Genomic DNA, 19,836 nt, shown 5'->3' with positions numbered 1-19,836 from the left:
GATAAACATCAGCCCTCTGTGACCTTACTGGACAAGTGAAGGATGATCGATGAGGGGGTCATTTAAATATATCTGCCATTTTGTCTCAGTAGCGTAAGGAAACTAAAAATTGCGATATTGTGATACGGCACACAGTGTGTATCAACTACTGTAAACTGGCTTTTATTTTCAATATAAAATAATGAGTTTTTAATAATCCTTAGCGTGTTTAGATGTACAAAAAAATGCTTTTGGGAATTTCAACATCTTAACTGTACTTCTTAAAATTAACATACTCCAATAGGCCTACAGCTGAAGGAGTTTTTTACTGACCAGTGGGAGAAAAAAATGGATGGAGTTGGTGACATAACACTGTAGTGGGTCTAGAAGGGCCAGCTGAACTCTCAAAGACAAGGAAAGATGGTTACAAGAACAACAAAGAAGCTTGTTTTTTGGTCAGGTAATTTCATACTTCACAAAAATTGAAGTGCAGAGCTTCTGAGAAGTCCTCATAGATCTGCATAATACAACTTTCTTTTTTGTTTTTCTTATTTAAATGTTTAGGAATAAAACCAACAGGGCCGTACCGGATATTTTCAGTATGTAAAACATGCAATTTTATGTCCTCGGTAGTAACCTTAAGTATTTACTTATTTATACTTCAGACAATTTGTATCTTATGTTAAATCTTTATTAGCTGCAGTTCAATGAGCTGGACACTGAGCACATCAATAAACTAATCCTACTGGTTTCCATTTTGGAACTAAAGCACATTTAGTTTAGGTTTGATGTCAATCATAGATCCAGTTTTTGACTGCAGGAGTAAATGGAACCAAGGATTACAGTACTATGAAAATGTATTCTCTTTTTTAAAGACAGCTTTTAGTGTTTTTACTTTTTGTCATACATCATTAGACCTATGGACTTGGGTTTAATAGCTGGCGGTGCCCCCATTCACTTCTTTGATCAATGGCAGTGGGTCTTTATATCATCATGGAGGAAAATTGTCCCACTTTCCATTACACATTTTTTTTGTTTTATTTTTCTGCTTATGAACTGTTTTTATTTTGTTGTTGAAGGTTAAAACAAACTGTCTGTGGTCCCTTAAGTGACGTTCTGGGTTATTTTCTGACCTCCTGGACGATGCAGTCCTGGAGAAAGTTTAGTAGATCCTAAACTCCTGAAAATGTTCACCTCTATTTCATGGTCTCTTCATTTATGGATAAAGCTTTTTAGGGCGAGACACTGCAGTCCTTGCTTTGTTACTCTTCTTAGAGCCTTGGATGCCTGTAACCTTGTTTCTCAACTGTTCTTAATTCTTTAAGATTGAGTGGCTGATATCTTAATAAGTAAATCAAAATATATTTTTTTCTACTTCGTGTTGTGAGACAGGTTCTATTAAAGGAATTTCTATTGGGACTGAGCTTGGTGTTCCACAAATGGTGAAAAGCATTAATTTAATCATCATCTTGTTTTTTTTCTTAGAAAATTCATCATTTGAAAATTGACTTTTGCATTTACTCAGGTCCTCTTTGTCTCATATTGATATGACAAATTATTACTATACTATACTTAAAAGAGATGTCAGTTATACTGTATAAATGTTCATGTGTATATTAAAGATAGAAAGTCATGTCTTTTGCATGTTTGCTTCGTTATGCGCACAGAGTGAGTAGCTTTGAAAAATGATTCAAAACTGTAGCCTTGCATCCTGAAAAGATGAAAGGAGGGAAAAAATGAGGAGTTAATAACAATACTGGATTGAATATGCTGGCATTGATCCTGGGTCAGTTTTAGCATATGTAAGAGCCATTGTTAAAATGGAATATCAGGCAGGTCATTGTGTGAAAACTTACCTTGGTCTTCTTTTTGGCAGCTCCTGCAAGGCAATGCTAGTGTGAGTGAGTCACATAGTTTCTGAAAGGCGGGATGGGTTTATAAGCTCCACCAGCCTTCGACACAGGAGTTTGGAGGCCACTTTGCTTGGCGGTCTCTCACAGATGCAGACGCAGTAAGGTCTGTCAGCTGCAGCATCTTTCCTTTTTTTTCCTGAACCGGGGGGGCAAAAGAACACAGTCAGCTCTTCATCATGAGGTCCTTCTACCCTTTGCTCCTCTCTTTGCTCTTGGTGTCCAGTGGATCCTCGGCTGTCATCACAGGCGTAAGTAGAAACAGAAACTTCATTCCTCGAAAGAAGTTGGAAACCCGCGATGTGAGATGTGTGCTTTTGTTTGTTTTGTTTTTTTAGTTTGATGCAGAAGAAAAGCCTTAAAATCAGAAGGAATTGAGGTCAGAATGTATTAATAAGATTAGCTTTGAAAAGAACAATTATATTTCTCCAAATTGTAGAAAGGAAAGTAATAAAAAAATAATTAAATAGGTAAACTATTCTGTTTCAACAAATCCTCCAAATTAGACTACACCTAACCTGATGATCTAATGTTTAGAACCACTGAAATTCAACTTATGAAGAAAATATAGAATAGAACAGAATAGAATTTGTTTTATTTAGCATTCCTTGACAAAAAACTATGACTTAGGATAAGCGACAAAACACAAATTATATGTGAATTTATAAAATGCAAAGAGAGTCAATTTATTTATATCTGAAATCAGTTGCAAATTACATTTCAAATAGAATTTCCAAACAGAGTGTGTGGTGACAGAACAGCCGTATCTGTCATCACATCTCTCAGTCCCTGCACTGATGAAGCCATAAAACGTAGACCAGCGTCTGTCACATCAAATCATCTTGTTCCCTTCATCTCATCAGAAGTGAGAGCTGTCTGTCAGATCAAAAAAGAAGTGGATCCCAATCCTGTAATATTTTTTCTCTCTCTTTGGGACATATGAGTACATTTAACCCTATTTAATACATAGATTAACTAATATAGATTTCTCTATTAACTCCACTGCAGCTAAATGAAGTCAGTAGTAGATGATGATGCTCACAACAAATGATGGCAGTAGTACTTTTGGGAATGTTAAATTAAATACTAGTCAGTAAGTGTACTTCTGTGTGTAACTGGGCATGTGGCTGTGTGCAGGCCTGTGAGAGGGACTCTCAGTGTGGAGGAGGGATGTGCTGCGCAGTAAGTTTATGGATCCCCGGTCTGCGGATGTGCAGTCCCATGGGACGGGAAGGAGCCGACTGTCATCCTCTGAGCCACAAGGTGATACACCTCTGCAGCAGCCCGCGCTCTCACCCCATCATCCATCTGTCCCCTTACAGTCTGGGACTTTTCCAAATCTTGTATTTAAAGATAAAGTGGAGGATGTTCTTTTTCCAGGTGGATCATCAACATAAGTGGTCCTCCTAATTGTCAATTATTCTGGTGATATGTTTACATAAGGCCGTCCTATGTGCTTGTCCCATTTTTCACTTACCAGTGGTGAGTCTGACATAGTGGAAAAATTGCTAATGTTCTTTTGGAAAGTAAGGTTGTATGAGCGATGCAAACAGCAACTTTGCACAAGGACAAATGGGCTTGTGCATGCTCTCACATGCATTAAACAGGCATTCACTTTTGGGAACAGGTAAAGGGTTGTGCATGTGCTTTTTTTTTTTTTCAGAGCAGAGATGGCAGATCTTTTCAAAATTCGTGAAAATCCTCCACTATACATTTAAACCCTAAACACTGGAAGAACTGGAATTATTGTAACACTATCATCAATAGTGTAAATTAACCTTGTCAACTGCATCTATAATATCAAGTAAAGTAAGTGTTGTTTCTCAAGCTAGAAATGTGTCTTTGTCTCCCTCGTAGGTCCCTTTCTTTGGGAAGAGACTCCACCATACCTGCCCCTGCCTGCCCAACTTATCCTGTACTGTTACCGGACAGGGAAAAGCCAAATGTCTCTCACCTTACGAGTATCCAGAATATTTCCTCTGAGGATGAATACGTTTGGTATTTCCCATATGTATACCATACTTACTTTGGTTTCCTTTAATAGCTGATTTCCACTGTTTTTCTATTACATGAATAGAGATATATTTATAACCTCGTCTTCATGTCAATTCTGCTAAATTAAAGTGTTATTCCATTAAAAGTTAATTGCTGGTCTTATTTCTGTTTTTCTTCCTTTACCATTTGATGTTTAACTTTGTTGAACATTTTAGTGGGCTTAACTTGAAAAAAATGAGAAAATATTCAAAGGGTATAAATACTTTAGCAAAGTCTTATAAATGGACATGAAACAAGGTATCCTCTCAAAACCAGGAGCTCTGAAGGACTCAAACTTTTCTGCCTCTATTCATGAGCAGGAAACATGGTTTTGTTAAGAATGATGTAGCACGCTGGGCAAATATGCACCTCACTGACCAGCTTCTATACAAAGGAAAACCTTGAGTTAATTTTATTTGGTGAATAAACATCTGACCTCAAAAACAGACGGCCTCACATGAGAAATTGTTATATTGAAAATATTCACTAATGCGTAGTGTTCACAGGCATTTAATTCTCAAGGAGGAACATTGCAATTTAACTTCTTCAAAGTTTGAAGTGGTGACTCACTGAATCTAATACTATGCGGATTAAAAACGTAATTTTCTGTAGAATCAGTTGATGTGAGCTTATTCAAAATTGAACACTAGATTCAAATTTAAAAGCAAGAATATATAAAACTGTGCGGGAAAAATTAACCATGACTTAGGATATCACCACGGTCTTACACCCAACGGGGGCCAGACGATAGAGGAACTGGTAAGGTAATTCACACCCCGTACAGATTTTCACATTTTGTCAAAATGCAAACATACAGTATCTTCAATGTGCGTCATGCAAGGATATTGGTGATGATTGTGTAATGCAAATTATACATGATCACCATGTAAACCTGTGGCCTTTTACATGTAGAACCATATTTCCCTGCTTTTAAAGCTACAAGTCTTAGGGTCACTCTCTTTACCATATCCCATTTCTAAAAAAAAATCTGTTAAAGCTCAACCTGCATAGATAAACGTGAATTTTAAAATCAAGCAGAACCGGTTTAAGGCACCTTGAAGCTAGCAGCTTGAACTGATGAGGCCCTGGTGCACTGGGCTCCACAAAGCTTCCCTTAGAGGAGGGGAGTTAAAAAATCCTTCAACTCAAACCATCCATCTGTGGTTTAACTACCAACATCTTTACCAGGTAACTCATCAAGCTGCAACATGTCCAGCCCACACTTACTCTGTGTGGGTGGTGTTATGGATGTTGCATGAACGGTAAAAACATCTACAGAGATACAAGCCCTCAGAAGAAAGAAACATATAGTTAGGGTTTAGGACATAAGGAAATGTTGCTGGACAATAAACTGGCACAGAAATTACAGAGATAAACGATAGTATATCGTAGTATCCAACTAGCAACATTTCTCAAGATGTCGTCTTATCCACAATATTAAATTTATGGGTGTAAGGGCAGTGTGAACAGCACTGCGCTTACACATGATTATTTTTTAGGTTCAGATTCATGTTTGTTGTATTGCAGGTTTTAGTTGCTACTTTTTAATAGCAAATGCGCCATACTGGATCAAGCTGTTCCCCACAGCCATTCAGTTGAATCCAAAGTGCTCCTACAGAGGGTCTTGGCTCTAAAACCTTTTCTTTGGCTCTCTACTCCTCATTAACAGTGATCTCATGCTACACTCTGAGGTATATCATAAGACCATGTGCCCTGGAAGTACCTGACGCAGTAGTTTATTCCTCTCAACGCTAAGAAAAATGTAAATGCCAATAATAGAGCCTGCAGGTAAAACCCGTGGCATCTGCACCCATGTAACACACCCCATCTGCTCTTTTATGCAGAAATAAAAGCTTATGAAAGTGGGAGTCTTCCTGCGTTTGGAATGTAGGAAGATATTTAAAATGTTTGTAGGGAAGAGAGCAGTCCCTTAAAGTCAGCCTCAAATCTTGATTTTACCTAACACTAGTATGCAGTGTTTGACACTACACATCATGGTGTAGTGTCCCATTCACACACTAATGGATACAAGTTACACTGTAACGCTGCCCTCTGCAATTGCAAAATTTTGCCCTAAGAGCCATACCTGCTCGGACGTCGCCTGGTTAACAAGGTCCGGTTGACAAGGTCCACGTCAGTTGCTAGGGAACCAAGGCAAATTGATGACAAATTGGCTACTGGAACAAGACATAGATGGACGAGATATATATATATATATATATATATATATATATATATATATATATATATATATATATATATATATATATATACATAAATGCTTGTGCCCCCACCACTTCTGAAATCAAAATTTCGTCCATGTAACCAGAAGATATTGAGCATGAATGCCATTAGTAAACAAAACAGTAATTGTTGAATGTGTACAGCGATGTTTGTAACTGCTAATGATGCTTGATCAAAAAGGACTAAATAAACATTATCAGGATGAACATGTAACATATTTTGCTTTATTTTAACATGGACCTGTTTTATATTATGTCACATTGAATTGAAATTTTACATGGAAATTGACTGCAATAAAATTAAAGTATTTTTTTGGAAACAATACCATGATCTCAGCCCCGGTAGCTTCTCCAATTACTTATTTCATTCACCTGCCGTTCCCTCCCCACTCTCTAATTATCATTTATCTTATTCACCTGCTTCCTTTTGTTTTATATACGGGTTTCTGTCATTATCTGGCCTGATAGCTCACCTTAATTGTCAATTCCACTCACCTGCCTAACTCTGCCCGGTTCTCTAATTATCACTCATCTTATCCACCTGCATCTGTTGCTTTATATTCGGTTCAGCCCAAGCGATGAAGGCCAGATCTTTGTTTGATGTTTGTTTGCCGTCTGTTTGTTTATGACCGTTAGTTTGTCTGTTTAGTTTATTCTATGGTTCATGTCCTGGTTCCCGGCGGCCAGTGGAGTGAGAGGGTTTTGGTGTTTGTCTTGTCTTCTGATCGTGTCCTGATCCTTCTCCATGGAGCCCTCAGGGTTTTGGCTCGGAACACTTAGAGCGGGTCAGTAGACGATCAGAAGGCAAGACAAACACTAAAACCCTCTCTTGCCAGACAGCTCTCTGGGTGCTCAGCAACCTTAAACCTCTTGTCCTCGAGTCGCCCCAGTAGCCTCATATGTGAATATTTATTTTTGGCATGTCCTTTATGGCTGAGCTAGGACATGTCATTTAATGAAAGGAGAAAGAACATTTTAAAAGAAAATACCATGCAGAAAATACCAAGTTTAAACACAACAGAGCCTGATAATTGTATCTTCCCTTTTTGTATTTATTTGCTAAGAAATGCAAACATCTTTTCAAAGCACCAAATTGTTTACAGAGTCCCAGACAAATCCATGGAAAAAGAGACGCTGACTGAAAAATGGGTCCTGCAGCCAACGTGAATCGACCTGTCTTTTAACATCAGTGATGGAAAACAGTTTGGAATTCATCTTCAGTGTGAGTTTGAACATCATGTTCCACACAAAGATTAAATGATAGAATACACAGAATATTAAACCAGCCGTTTAAAACAAAGTTAGAAAGAAATTATGATGGCAATTTACAATATTTACATCAGTTAGGGCATCGCCTTCCTCTAAATAGAGACTGAGATGTCTGCCTTGTGAAGAGTAATTAATAAATGCAAAGTGAAGTGTATGACAGAGGAGTTGGTAGATGAATTTGTGCCACAGCCAGAGCTGATTAAGCTCAAGGTGTCTATTTCTTCCCATTGGAAAATTAGGTTAATGGCCCAAAACTGTAGCATCAGATCATTTTTATAAGCAATCTCAATAAGTTGTAGAGTTATCCAATAATTTGTTTCCATTTTAGTGTGCATAAAGATCAGAAATGATAACATTAGCAAGAAGATTCAACTCTGTTAGCTTGTCTTGGGTCCTTAGCAGCTACAAAGTTAGCTAATGTGTTAGATCCAGTGCTTTTTTCAAGTCTTGGGAAATCATTTCAGAATGTAAAAAAAAAAAAAAGCACCAGTTGCATGTTTTGTTTTTGGAAAAATAGAGCCGCAGTACATTGGTGGCAGGACATAAGGTCCGATTTTTCTCACATGCATAAGGCTGCATTTTAAAAGTCACCTACTCTACACGCAGAAGGTTTAAATGAACTCATGGTGTCCTTCCATATACAACATATACTTCATTGCTAACTGTGAACCAATCATGGTTTAAAAAATAAAGAATGGATTAAAAATACAGCATAGGAAACTTTTTTGGGGATTGATATGAGCAAATAAAAATGGGTAAAACTAAATGAAGCTTTCCCTTCCCCATCATTTCCACAGCCCACTCTTCCCAGTATTCAGAGAGCACATTCTACTACAGCATGGTCACACAAACAACAACTGCTGGGTTATTTTTGCTTAACTTAGCTATTGGGTTTATGATGCTGGAACAAAAGTTGGGTAGTTTTTAACCATCGGGTAAGAAGATGTAACCCAGTTTGTTGGGTCAGAGAAGAGACCAGAACAGAGAGATCAGATGTCACAGGATATTTTCCGCTTGATAGAATAAGAAGTTTTAAGATAGGGAAAATGTTTAGCATAGAATTATTAATTTTACAATAGAGAACCATCTTGTTCACTTAAAGGTATAGTGGAGGATTTTTGCATATTTTTGAAAAGACCCGCCCTCTTCACTTAAAAAAAAAAAAATGCATATGGACAACCCTGTACCCCATCCGGAGAGGGAACGCCTATTAAAGGCATGTGAGAACATGCAAGAGTCCATTTCTCCTCATGCACGCTCTGTTCAAAAGTTGCTGTTTGCATCGCTCATACAAGTTTACTTTCCAAATGAAGATTTGCAACTTTTCCACTATGTCAGACACACCAGTAACAGCCATACGTAAACATATCACCAGAATGATTGACAATTAGGAGGACCACTTATTTTGATGATCCACCCGGAAAAAGAACATCATCCACTATTCCACCATACCTTTAAGGTAATGTTAGCCTTTTAGTGGCTAAATAGTTGGCACAAGCTAGTGCTGGTAAAATGAAAGATTCCCATTTTGACCAAAACCTAAATATAAAGAACTCAAAGGAAAAACATATATAGAAAACATATAAAACAAAATAAACAATAAATTCTACCAAACAAAGTAACATAACACAACAAATTATATATATATATATATATATATTTTTTTTTTTTTTGTTTTGTTATTTTGCTTTGTTTGGTAGAATTTAATATCTATTTTGTTTAATAATTTCATCCACAGGAAATTCTCTGTACTGCCTCTTCATCCCTATACACAGCTGTATTGCCTCTCCCTGCTTCTATTGTGGACCTATAAAATAATATACGGACTACCTTAAACCTGCTTAATTGCTGACTATTTTAAGGATATCTGTCCTCATATAAATGCTTCAATATCATCTTTTTAATATTTTTTGTTTAGGCTAGCCAACTCTGGTTAATTTATGACAGATTATAACCCTTGATCAAGCAAAGATAACACTTATCGACTGCACATTTCATCATACCAAATTATGAGTAGAAGATTTATTAATTTAGATGGCTGGTGATTAAATGAAACACCCCCCTATGTGCTGTCAAAAGGTTGGTACAATACATCGCAGGGTAGGAAGTAGGCTACTACTTTGAAAATATTGTTAGAAAACCAAAACTCCAAAGAAACAAAAGGCTGACGGAGTGAAATGTCCAGCACCTAATCCAGACTGAAATGTTTTTTGTTTTTTTTTTAATCAAATTTACAGATTAGAACACTTTCCTAATATTTTTGTTTCTTATATATGCAGCTATTGCTCTTTGAATCCCAGCTGGTAGCTTTCTGAGTGCACATGGCATTATCTAGTTCTCCCCATGCGTACCTGGGTCCTCTCCAGGTTATCCTCCCTTCTTGCACCTTCCAATAAAAGTAGGGGTATAACAGCAATCCATGACATGAGTTTTCACAATCTGAAAGGTAGCAGAATAGTTCCATTAAATTGAAATCTTTAATATGAGGAGTTGTTTATTTTATTTTGTAGCTTATCTAAATTAACCCTTAATGTGGACACTCTAGGTCTATATTTAAGAACAGAATTTGAAGGAAAGATGGAACGTAATTCTTTCTAGTTGCATAACAAATTTGGCCTTTGAAGATGAGGAAACATGGCTGGAAAAGCATCATAGAAGTTTCCACCAGCTTTAAACTATTATATTTTAGGTATTCTGCAGAAGAAGAGAAGGTGATAGAGCAACTAATAAGATGCAAATTATTTTTTTTAGTCTGAAAGAATATTGAGTCTGGTCTACTGGTCTTTATGGATGCAAAAGTTCACTCTCTGCCAGGGGCGTTGCCAGGCACAAAGCTTTACTGGGGCACTGGCCCCCTAGTGCATATGCCCCTCCTTCCATACATAAATACAGACAAGCACACTGCCCCACCCTGATACATTCCTACCAAAATTACCAGTTGAGATATTAATGAGTATAAGATCATATTTGTTTTAACAAACATGAACATTTTCAACATTGCAGCTATAAAAAATAAGACATCAACAACTTTGACAAATAAAAAGTTTCCTTATACACATTCTGAAGTAATCATTAATTCCTAGGTTACAGAGTTTTAGTTCGGGGGAAATTTTAACTCATCCTGAGCTAAGTTTTCCTTTTATTTTTTGAGCATTAAAGTGTACCTCCTATTTATAATTTTTGCAAAGTGGTCAATCACTTGTGACTCAGCTTAGAAAGTTCTTCCTTTTCAACTGATAAAATAGCAAGATGATGGAGCCTGTCTTGTCCCATTGTGCACCTCAGCCAAGTGTGGATCCTTCTCAACACACTGAATGACCTTTCACAACTCCAGCTGTAGACTGGGATTGTGAGGGAGATCTGGATGACCTGCGTTAGTGTGGGGAACATGATGTTATCAAGCAAGTTGAAAACACACTGCATATCCTTGATGACAAGGATTTCTTTTTTAACCAGGAAAAGCTCAAAACAATTTGAATTAAATGAACGTTTTTTTACTTCAAATTTGTGCTGGGGATGGTGGGACAACTTCACTTGTTTAGGACCATCATGCTTTCCCCCTAAGTCACTAATGTCCCCTTCTTGTTTGTGGACGCTGGTTGTTGCTCCCTCATCACCTTCATGGTCCTGTCTCTACTGATCTCACCTGTCTCTCCTGTCTCTCTCCTGTCTCTTGCCTGTCAGTCTCGCCTCCTCCTCCCTTTTCTACTCCAGCACCTGCATTCTCATTCTCTACAGCAAACATTAAAAAAACGTAAATTTATAATTATGTAAATATCTATCATATTGCTTATAATGTTGCTAATGTAACTAGTTAGCTTAAATCACTAATTCATTACGGGACCTTACCTCCCTCTCTCATCTTGTTTTACTGCTTCCCTGTCTCTGCTTCATGTGAGGAATTTCCTGATATCCATCTACAAACCAATGCAGTAATTTTCAGTCAGTAGCCTATAAATCATGTGGTTTCACTGGGAAAATAATAAAATTGACAGGTAAGAAACATTACCAGAACTAAAAATGCGTCGCGGCCGCACAGTGTCCCATCCAACTCAGTTGAGAGCAGCGTGTTAGTTTACCTGCAGTTCATGCAGTGACATGCGCTGACGTGGGGGCGCTAATTCATCCTCAATTTGGAGTTACCAACACACTTGCTGCGCATTTGAGTAGAAATATACGTCTCCTTCCGTTGGAATTATCTAAATTGATGCATTAAAAAAATGTAATACTGTTGCAAATATTCATGAGATTTATACTGGGGCACAGCTCATTTATACTGGGGCACGTGCCCCAGTAAATGGGGTCTGGCGACGCCGATGCTCTCTGCCAGGGGTTCTGATTAGGGCTCAGTAAAGGACTAATAAACCATTTTTAAATAACCAGACTTTAGTTGGGTGCCTCTAATTCAAAAGCTAAAACTGTTTTCATGTCTAGTGTTTTTAATCCATTTAAAACAAACTCTGGTTTGATGTGGTTTGGTTGAACACAGCAATAAAAAGATTCAGGTGGTATAGTAGCCAGACAGATGCCAGTAATTTCATCAAATTCTCTGTATTTCTACCTCCAGCCAGTAAGCAGACTGGATGCTGAAGCATGGTGAGGGACCGCTTTTGGTTTGCTTGGAATCTAACCTGTGTGAAAACAAATGACCAGAGGAATTCAAAAGCTAACAAACTCATCAACTGATTCAGAGAAATGTCATTGAGCTATAGGCGTGAAAACGCCCCAAAATATTTAAAGAAATCCAACCTGATCCTGATTAATCCAAAAAGGGAAGGGATTCTTTAAAAGCAATGTTTAGGAAACCAAATATACATTTTTAATACAAAATAAAGCTTTTATAATCTTCTGTTGTAGCATTAGAACTCCTCAGAGGATAAACAAGGAAGCAAACCTAATCACTAAATAATAGAAACTGTGAAAGATGGACTTTTCCATATAGACCAAAGATCTTTGGGAACTATTTTATAAGCATTAACTCAAACAATTTCTGTTTAATGTAAATTTTTCAAATTTCCCTGAACTCCACTGTTCAGACAAAGAGAGTTCTTATAGTATTTATGGATATTAGTCATAAAATTATTTGTTATTACTCTTTAATAAAAAAAACAAAATCATCAAAGTTAGTTAGAATTGATCTCATTTAGTTTATTAGGTTTCTTTCAAAACATTTGATTGGTATTTTTACCCTGATATACTGATTAAAATCCACCCAAAACTAGTTGTGCCCAAACTGTTAAAGCACTTTTATGTGCTGGATGTTTTATCAGCGTTTGGTGGTTAAATAATCTGTTATATGAACCCCAGTTATGTCATTTAAATGACCAGATCAGGTTATTTTAAACCCAGCAGTTAGAGAGTATAAAGTTGTCTTTGGCTGTGTTTGTTTTTTTTAGGGAAAGGGGGGCTCATATGACACAGTATGGCTCCATGGGGGTCTGCATCCCCAGGCAGCAGGAAAAACAGGCCCTGAGTCTCATCCGGAGCTCCCTGTTGAACATGAAGCTGATGATGGGGTTGGCCCCCGCCTGGGCGAAGCTCATCCACACCGCAGCAGTCAGGTGGAGCTCGGGGACAGGGGCCCCACGCATGAATATCCTCAGGTAGCAGGCGCTAATATAAGGAGCCCACAGAATGAGGAAGGCCAGTGTGATCAGATAGAACATCTTCCCGATGCGCTTCTCCGTCTTGAACTCGTCCAGCACCAGCAGCCTCCTGTTGCCCAGGTGGGAAGCCTGCCTGATGCCCACCAGTGTCGGCGGCGTGGGTCCGCGTCCGAAGCCGGCGATCCAGTTGGCGGCGGCCTGCCCGGTGGCTCCGGGCCCGTGGAAGGTCCAGTTCTGGCTGATAGCCGGAACCAACTGGGTCGGCTTCATTTTACGGTGATCGTAAACGAAGCACAGCATCTTAATGTAAACCACGTGGGTGGTCCCCACGATGACCACCAGCATCAGCATGAAGCCCAGCGTGTCGTTGGACTTGACGTAGCGGTGCTCGAAGGTGCACTGCTCCTCCTCGCGGATGAACTTGTAGGTGCCCACGTCGAACACGGGCGGGAAGGCCATGGCCACGGAGAGGGTCCACACCATGCAGATCACCGCCACGCAGGTGCACAGGTTCACGCGCTTGGAGTAGAAGCGGTGGTGGGCGATCGCCATGTAGCGGGTGACGCTGACGCAGAAGAGCAGGAAGGCGACGTGGAAGCAGAAGAGCACCGACATGAAGGCGACGATCTTGCAGCTGAGCGCGCCGTACGGCCAGGCGGAGCCGGCGCCGATCGACGCCATGACCAGCGGGAAGCAGACGGCCGAGCGCAGCACGTCCGCGACACACAGATCCAGCAGGAAGAAGTAGGGGGCCTTGTGCAGAGAGCTGTCCTTCAGCAGCAGCAGCGACAGAGACGCGTTTCCCAGCAGACTCATGGCCATGATCAGCCCCAGTGACGCCAGCTTGAGCGCAGAGGCCGTGGACGCGTAGCCGGGGAAGGACGCGCTGCTCTCCCCGAACTCGCTAGTGTTTGCCATGGATGCAGCAGCAGTCAGAGCGGATCCACCCATCAAATCATCCCCCCACGCCTGTCCGTCCACGGCTGATTGGAAAACAAAACCAACACAAAAAAAGAAATAATAATAATAATAATAATAATAAAGTCTAGTTGTAAATCGCCTCCATCTCGATGTGCTGTAATCCTCTCAGCTTTTTTCTTCCTCTTCCTCTTCTTATCCTTCATCTCCAAAGCATCTGGAGGAAAAAGCCTCCTTCTCCTCTCTGTCTCCCAGCGCGGTGGAGGAGAGGCGGCTTGCTTTCAGGGGGCGTCAATCCGCTCACTGAGCGCATCTCTGCTTCCCACCGATGGCGGCGGAGGAAAATCCACGCAGCGTCCAAGAGGAGCGCTCCACGGGAATCACGCATGCCCAGCCCAGCTGACTAGCGGCTTAACTGACCTAAATGAGCGGGGTTTCTGTTTCCTTTCCCTATATTTTCCCCTCCTGATATGAAGCGGAGTTGGAGGGTTCGGGGCGTCGCTCGCAGCAGGAGCAGCAGCGTCTCTGCTCTCAATGCGACGCACGTCCGCTGCGATCCAGTGAGCAGGCCTCGGATCAGTGTTTATACCGGGGTGAGGCAGATGTTACTGGAGACATGCATGGGCGGTTCTAAACAGGGGCCAACGGGGGCCAGTGCCCCTGTAGATCATCTCCTGGCCCGTTATGGCCCCTGTACCCAGGGGCGGAGCTAGATGGGGGACCAGGGGTGGCCATGGCCACCCTTACCCTATCATTGGCCAGCCCTGCAATTTTTTACCTACAAAGGGCTGGTTATGCTCCTGCAGCAGTGTGTCGCAGTGAGCTTTATGCAGACATTTTTTATTTATGCTCAATATTAATTAGATAAATAACTACTTTAATAATAACTTAACCATTCATTAAATATGGATATTAGTACATTTAAATATAATTTTTTTGCAGTGATTATTGATAAAAGTAAGTAATGACAATGTAAAATTTGTTCACCCAAGAACTCAAACTTGAAAGAATTTTGTCCACTATACCTTTAATTTAGACAGCATGGATGTTTAGATATCTGTGTCTATTTGTTAGCAACGATGTAGGAAAGTATGGATAGTCTTTATTTAGAAAATATAGATGATATAGATGCTCATTCCTGTTGGAACAGTGTAGACTGACCCTGAGGTTCTGGCGCCTTTCAGCCACCCCTCAATGTGCATTGGTTATTGACTGGCCACCCCTATTAGGATTTTCTGGCTACACCTCTGCCTGTACTGAAGACATAATACTAAAAGATATTCTAATGATGATATGCACTGGAACAGACATGGTTACTGATAGATCCTTTGGATCTGCTTAATGTTTCTTTTCAAAACAAATAAAAACATATACTCTACTTTACTCTTATACTCTTTTTTTAGTTCTCATTCTGATTTTATAGAAAATTGTAATTTTTAACCCTTTATACGGCACTCAGTGAAAATACTTTCAAAATCAACATTTCAAGCCAATAGTGTTATTGGAATCCAGGACAAGACCTTATTACCTTTGTAAGATTCAGAAAATATGGATATTTTGATGGTAAAAAATTAATGTCAATGTAATAACAAGAAAAGCTAACTTGCCTAAATATATTAAGAAAAATAACAAAAGTGATTCTATAAGAAATTTATAAAAAACACTCTGGGAGTGAAAGAAACACTTTTTTTATTACAACATGACCTTAGAGGCATTAATGCTGATACTGGCACTTACATTCTGTAGTTTATAAACCTAAATATAACTGTTAACTATAGGAATATTAACTTTTTAACATTTCAATTTGCTTTTTACCTTTTTTTCTTGACTTGTTAACTTTTTTTCAACTTAATTTACTGTAGGTAGCATGGGCGTAGGTTTGCATAGGGACCATAGGGACATGTCCCTACCAAAATTTTGAACCGTCCTAATTGTCCCTACCAATAATTGGATGTGAGCAACATGTTTATAATTTACAGCAGTAGTTGTTGCAGCAGTGGCTTATTTTCCTTTCGCAGCTCCTCTGCCTGGTCTCTCCTGTCCCTTTCATGTAGCAGCGCATGGAACTGTGCTGCGCTGTTTAACTCAACTCTCATTGGTTGTTCTGCCTTAAGTTCCGCCTTCTCTCTCTCTGATTGGCTGTTTTCTAGTCCGCGTGTGCTTGGAGCCCAACATGGAAAATTTATTCACACTAGAATGCAGCGGTTACTACAATTAATATTAGGCTACAAAACTAGTCCCAATAAAAAAAATGAATATCATGTACACTAAAAAACAAATACCTTTTTTTTTTTTTTTTTTTTTTTTATAAAACGAAAAATTCTGAGTCAGCCAGGAGTTCTGAAGACTGCTGGAAAAATGGGCAAATAAAGGCTGTAAGCCATCAACATTTCTGATTCTTAGCCACAGCCAACTAAAAAAGAAAATGTGAGGGTTTCCTTTTTACCGATATTTAGTTGATATTACTGTTTTCATTTTTTTGTTTTTATTTTTACAATTTTGATATAATTGATCTAAGTGGGTTGCTCTGTGGTTTCCCACACACATTTTACATTTATATTACTGTATGTTTTAAAGTCTCTATACTCCAGTTAATGATGAATCACCTACTAAATTAGTTGACGATTATTTAAATAATCAATATGATTCATTTTTTTTCAGCCCCAGATGAAATACATGATATTTGCTACACAGAGTAACTACAGCCCAGATGTTCAACTTTTATAGTGAAGTTAATATTTTAATGAATGTATTATTTTGCTTGATACAGAGAGAAAATAGTAGGCACAAATATTAGAGTGGGGTTTAACTCTGCACAATTCTATATCTTCAAAAGAAAATACTGTATTTACCTTCTCTCTTAGTTGTTCAAATGAAACCGTTTTCAAAGTGGAAAACAGTCCTAATTCCACATTCTTCAGAGCCGGTGATGCTTCAAACATTGATAAACAGCATCTAATGAGTGTAGAGCTTATAACATTTTTATTAATGGAGCAAAATGTTGCTTTTCTCTTTTAACAATGAATTCCTCTTATCAGTACGGATGCTCACATCGAGCATAAAAAACGGCATGCATATTGCATAGCACCAATGACACCAGACCAATAGTGTCCCTACCAAAGTTCAAATCAAACCTACGCCCTTGGTAGGTAGTATATCATTCAATTGGTCAAATGCCAAAATAAGATGTACAGCTATGTAGCAGTATCTTTACTGAATGGCTGGATATAGATAGATCTGGTGCAGGTCTATAAGCAATGCACTCAAGGAAAAAAACATCAGGAACATTTAATTCATGCAATTTTTGTCATCTATTTAGGATTAAGATTTTTCAACTGTGCAGGTTCAGTTTACAAGACTGGTGGCAATATTTTAAAGAGAAATTTTGTCATGATATTGACCTGGTGACTGGCTTAATTATTCATTCCATTCACCTGTCCAACTCTGCTCGGTTTCTAATCACTGCTCATCTGATCCACCTGCTCCTGCCCCTATTTAGGGCTCTTGCATCCAATTATCAGGACCAGATTATTCTCGTTGTCCTGCACCAATGGTGAGAGGTTTTTTAGTGTACCTGATGTGTTTCTGATTACCTGATGTTGTCCTGCTCTGCCTCTCAACCACTGAGCCAGTCCGTTCCTGTCTGAACAGTTTGCCTGAACTGTCTTTGGACTCCTGGACCTCTGAACCTTCCTGTTCTGTCTTGCCTTGAATACTGGGTCCTCTGTTTAATTTTACTAAAGGTTTTCCATGTCTGGTGATGAATGATAAAGATTTTTCAAGCTTATACTCAGAAAACTTTGACCATTGTCTACTTAAAAAAATAAGGCAACAAAGTGACAGATAAATATAATTTAATAGGTTTTAATTACTTCAACTTTGATTAAAAACCATTGATTTAATTAAGCAAATTTAAACAAAAATTTGAAATACAAAATAATGAAATCATTGGTTGAAATACTTTGGATTTACTTATAATATGGCAAATGTTGAGTAAATCCAAATCAATTATACAGGGAAAACTGATTAATATTTACTATGTATCCGAAAGAAATAAATTTAGATATACCAAATATTTGTTAAAAAGTGATTAAGATTTACTAATTAGAGGTAAAGACTCAGCAGTATTACTGTCCATCTTCATATTTTAGCTGTGGATTGCTGTTGCAAGAACCAGAAGAATCATGAAAAACAAGAGGAGTGTCTGGTTTTGCCTCTGTGAAAGTGGACTATGTCTCTGGCATCCATGTCCTAAGCTGGTGGCAAAGTGTTCATAGTCCATCAAGAAACTGTGTTATCAAGACACAACTTTCACTGTCCTGGTTATAATGCAGCATTATCATTTACTTGTTACTTCTCGAATACCAAGCTACAAAAAACATCACACCCTTCAGATGAGTATGGATAACTTTTTTTTTTTTTTCACTTGAGCACTTAAATCACTTGAACACTTGAACACACAGAATAACTGAGCACACCAGTGTATTTAGGCTCCCTTTCTTAAGCCAGTAGCTTGCTCTTGAGGCTGTTCACTTTTGGAGAAAGTTTTGAGCAGTCCAGCTCCAGGAAGAGTTTCTGAAAGGCTTCGAAAGTGTACCTGAGCTCCTTGGGATAGGCAAGATTCACTGCATACGTCAAACCAACAAGCATGGCAGAAGCTCTTGGAAAGTTACCCAGAGCGGTCAGAACCTTTGTACCATCTATTACAATTCCGATGTCCTCTGTACCCTCTGACAGATTAGTATGGATGCTGTAAATTTTCATCCTTTGTACAGCAAGGTCCTGTGGCACACTGTCTTTATCTGCATCCTAAAATAATGAGAACATTTTGTATTTTAGACTGTGCAGCTAAAGGAGATGGTCCTAAATAAATAGAGATTTAAAGAGATATAGAGATTTAGTAAGTACAATACATACCTGCGGTCTTTAAGTGTTGACAGATAAGTGTTGGTAGATTCTTTACGCACTGAGTTGCCGCCATGTGATTGGTTGCTTAGAAATTAAGTGTTAACGAGCAGTTGGACAGGTGTACCTAATAAAGTGGCCGGTGAGTGTATATATATATATACATGTCTATATTTATATACGTATATAGACATGTATTTATATGTATATATATATACATATACACTCACCGGCCACTTTATTAGGTACCCCATGCTAGTAACGGGTTTGACCCCCTTTTGCCTTCAGAACTGCCTCAATTCTTCGTGGCATAGATTCAACAAGGTGCTGGAAGCATTCCTCAGGGAGTTTGGTCCATATTGACATGATGGCGTCACACAGTTGCCGCAGATTTGTCGGCTGCACATCCATGATGCGAATCTCCCGTTCCACCACATCCCAAAGATGCTCTATTGGATTGAGATCTGGTGACTGTGGAGGCCATTTGAGTACAGTGAACTCATTGTCATGTTCAAGAAACCAGTCTGAGTTGATTCCAGCTTTATGACATGGCCCATTATCCTGCTGAAAGTAGCCATCAGAAGTTGGGTTCATTGTGGTCATAAAGGGATGGACATGGTCAGCAACAATACCCAGGTAGGCTGTGGCGTTGCAACGATGCTCAATTGGTACCAAGGGGCCCAAAGACTGCCAAGAAAATATTCCCCTCACCATGACACCACCACCACCAGCCTGAACCGTTGATACAAGGCAGGATGGATCCATGCTTTCATGTTGTAGACGCCAAATTCTGACCCTACCATCCGAATGTCGCAGCAGAAATCGAGACTCATCAGACCAGGCAACGTTTTTCCAATCTTCTATTGTCCAATTTCAATGAGCTTGTGCAAATTGTAGCCTCAGTTTCCTGTTCTTAGCTAAAAGGAGTGGCACCCGGTGATGGTCTTCTGCTGCTGTAGCCCATCTGCCTCA

The 19,836-nt window shown here is 39.1% G+C and overlaps 2 protein-coding genes and 1 long non-coding RNA gene across 3 annotated transcripts; 1 reads left to right on the top strand and 2 right to left on the bottom strand.

The window, feature by feature from the left end:
- Window positions 1–1,957: 1,957 nt before the first annotated feature.
- Window positions 1,958–4,026, top strand: prok2 (prokineticin 2). The gene is made up of 3 exons (XM_038285210.1): window positions 1,958–2,140; window positions 3,027–3,152; window positions 3,747–4,026. Exons 1-3 carry the CDS (start codon window positions 2,069–2,071, stop codon window positions 3,870–3,872), a joined length of 324 nt encoding a protein of 107 aa, XP_038141138.1. The 5' UTR covers window positions 1,958–2,068; the 3' UTR covers window positions 3,873–4,026.
- An 8,029-nt stretch (window positions 4,027–12,055) lies between these two features.
- gpr27 (G protein-coupled receptor 27) lies at window positions 12,056–14,068 on the bottom strand. The gene has a single exon (XM_038285250.1). The coding sequence runs from the start codon at window positions 13,990–13,992 to the stop codon at window positions 12,844–12,846; it is 1,149 nt and encodes a 382-aa protein (XP_038141178.1). The 5' UTR covers window positions 13,993–14,068; the 3' UTR covers window positions 12,056–12,843.
- Window positions 14,069–18,400: 4,332 nt separating this feature from the next.
- Window positions 18,401–18,927, bottom strand: LOC119783616. The gene is made up of 2 exons (XR_005280827.1): window positions 18,877–18,927; window positions 18,401–18,768 (listed from the first exon to the last, which is right to left on the bottom strand). It is a non-coding gene; the product is annotated as an uncharacterized LOC119783616 (long non-coding RNA).
- Between the last annotated feature and the right edge of the window lie 909 nt (window positions 18,928–19,836).

The sequence above is a fragment of the Cyprinodon tularosa genome, unplaced genomic scaffold (assembly GCF_016077235.1).
Source record: "Cyprinodon tularosa strain WSP-4 unplaced genomic scaffold, ASM1607723v1 ctg209, whole genome shotgun sequence".
NCBI classification, from domain to species: Eukaryota; Metazoa; Chordata; class Actinopteri; order Cyprinodontiformes; family Cyprinodontidae; genus Cyprinodon; species Cyprinodon tularosa.
The sequence above is the reverse complement of the archived record's forward strand: the minus strand, read 5'-3'. Positions and strand labels throughout refer to the sequence as shown.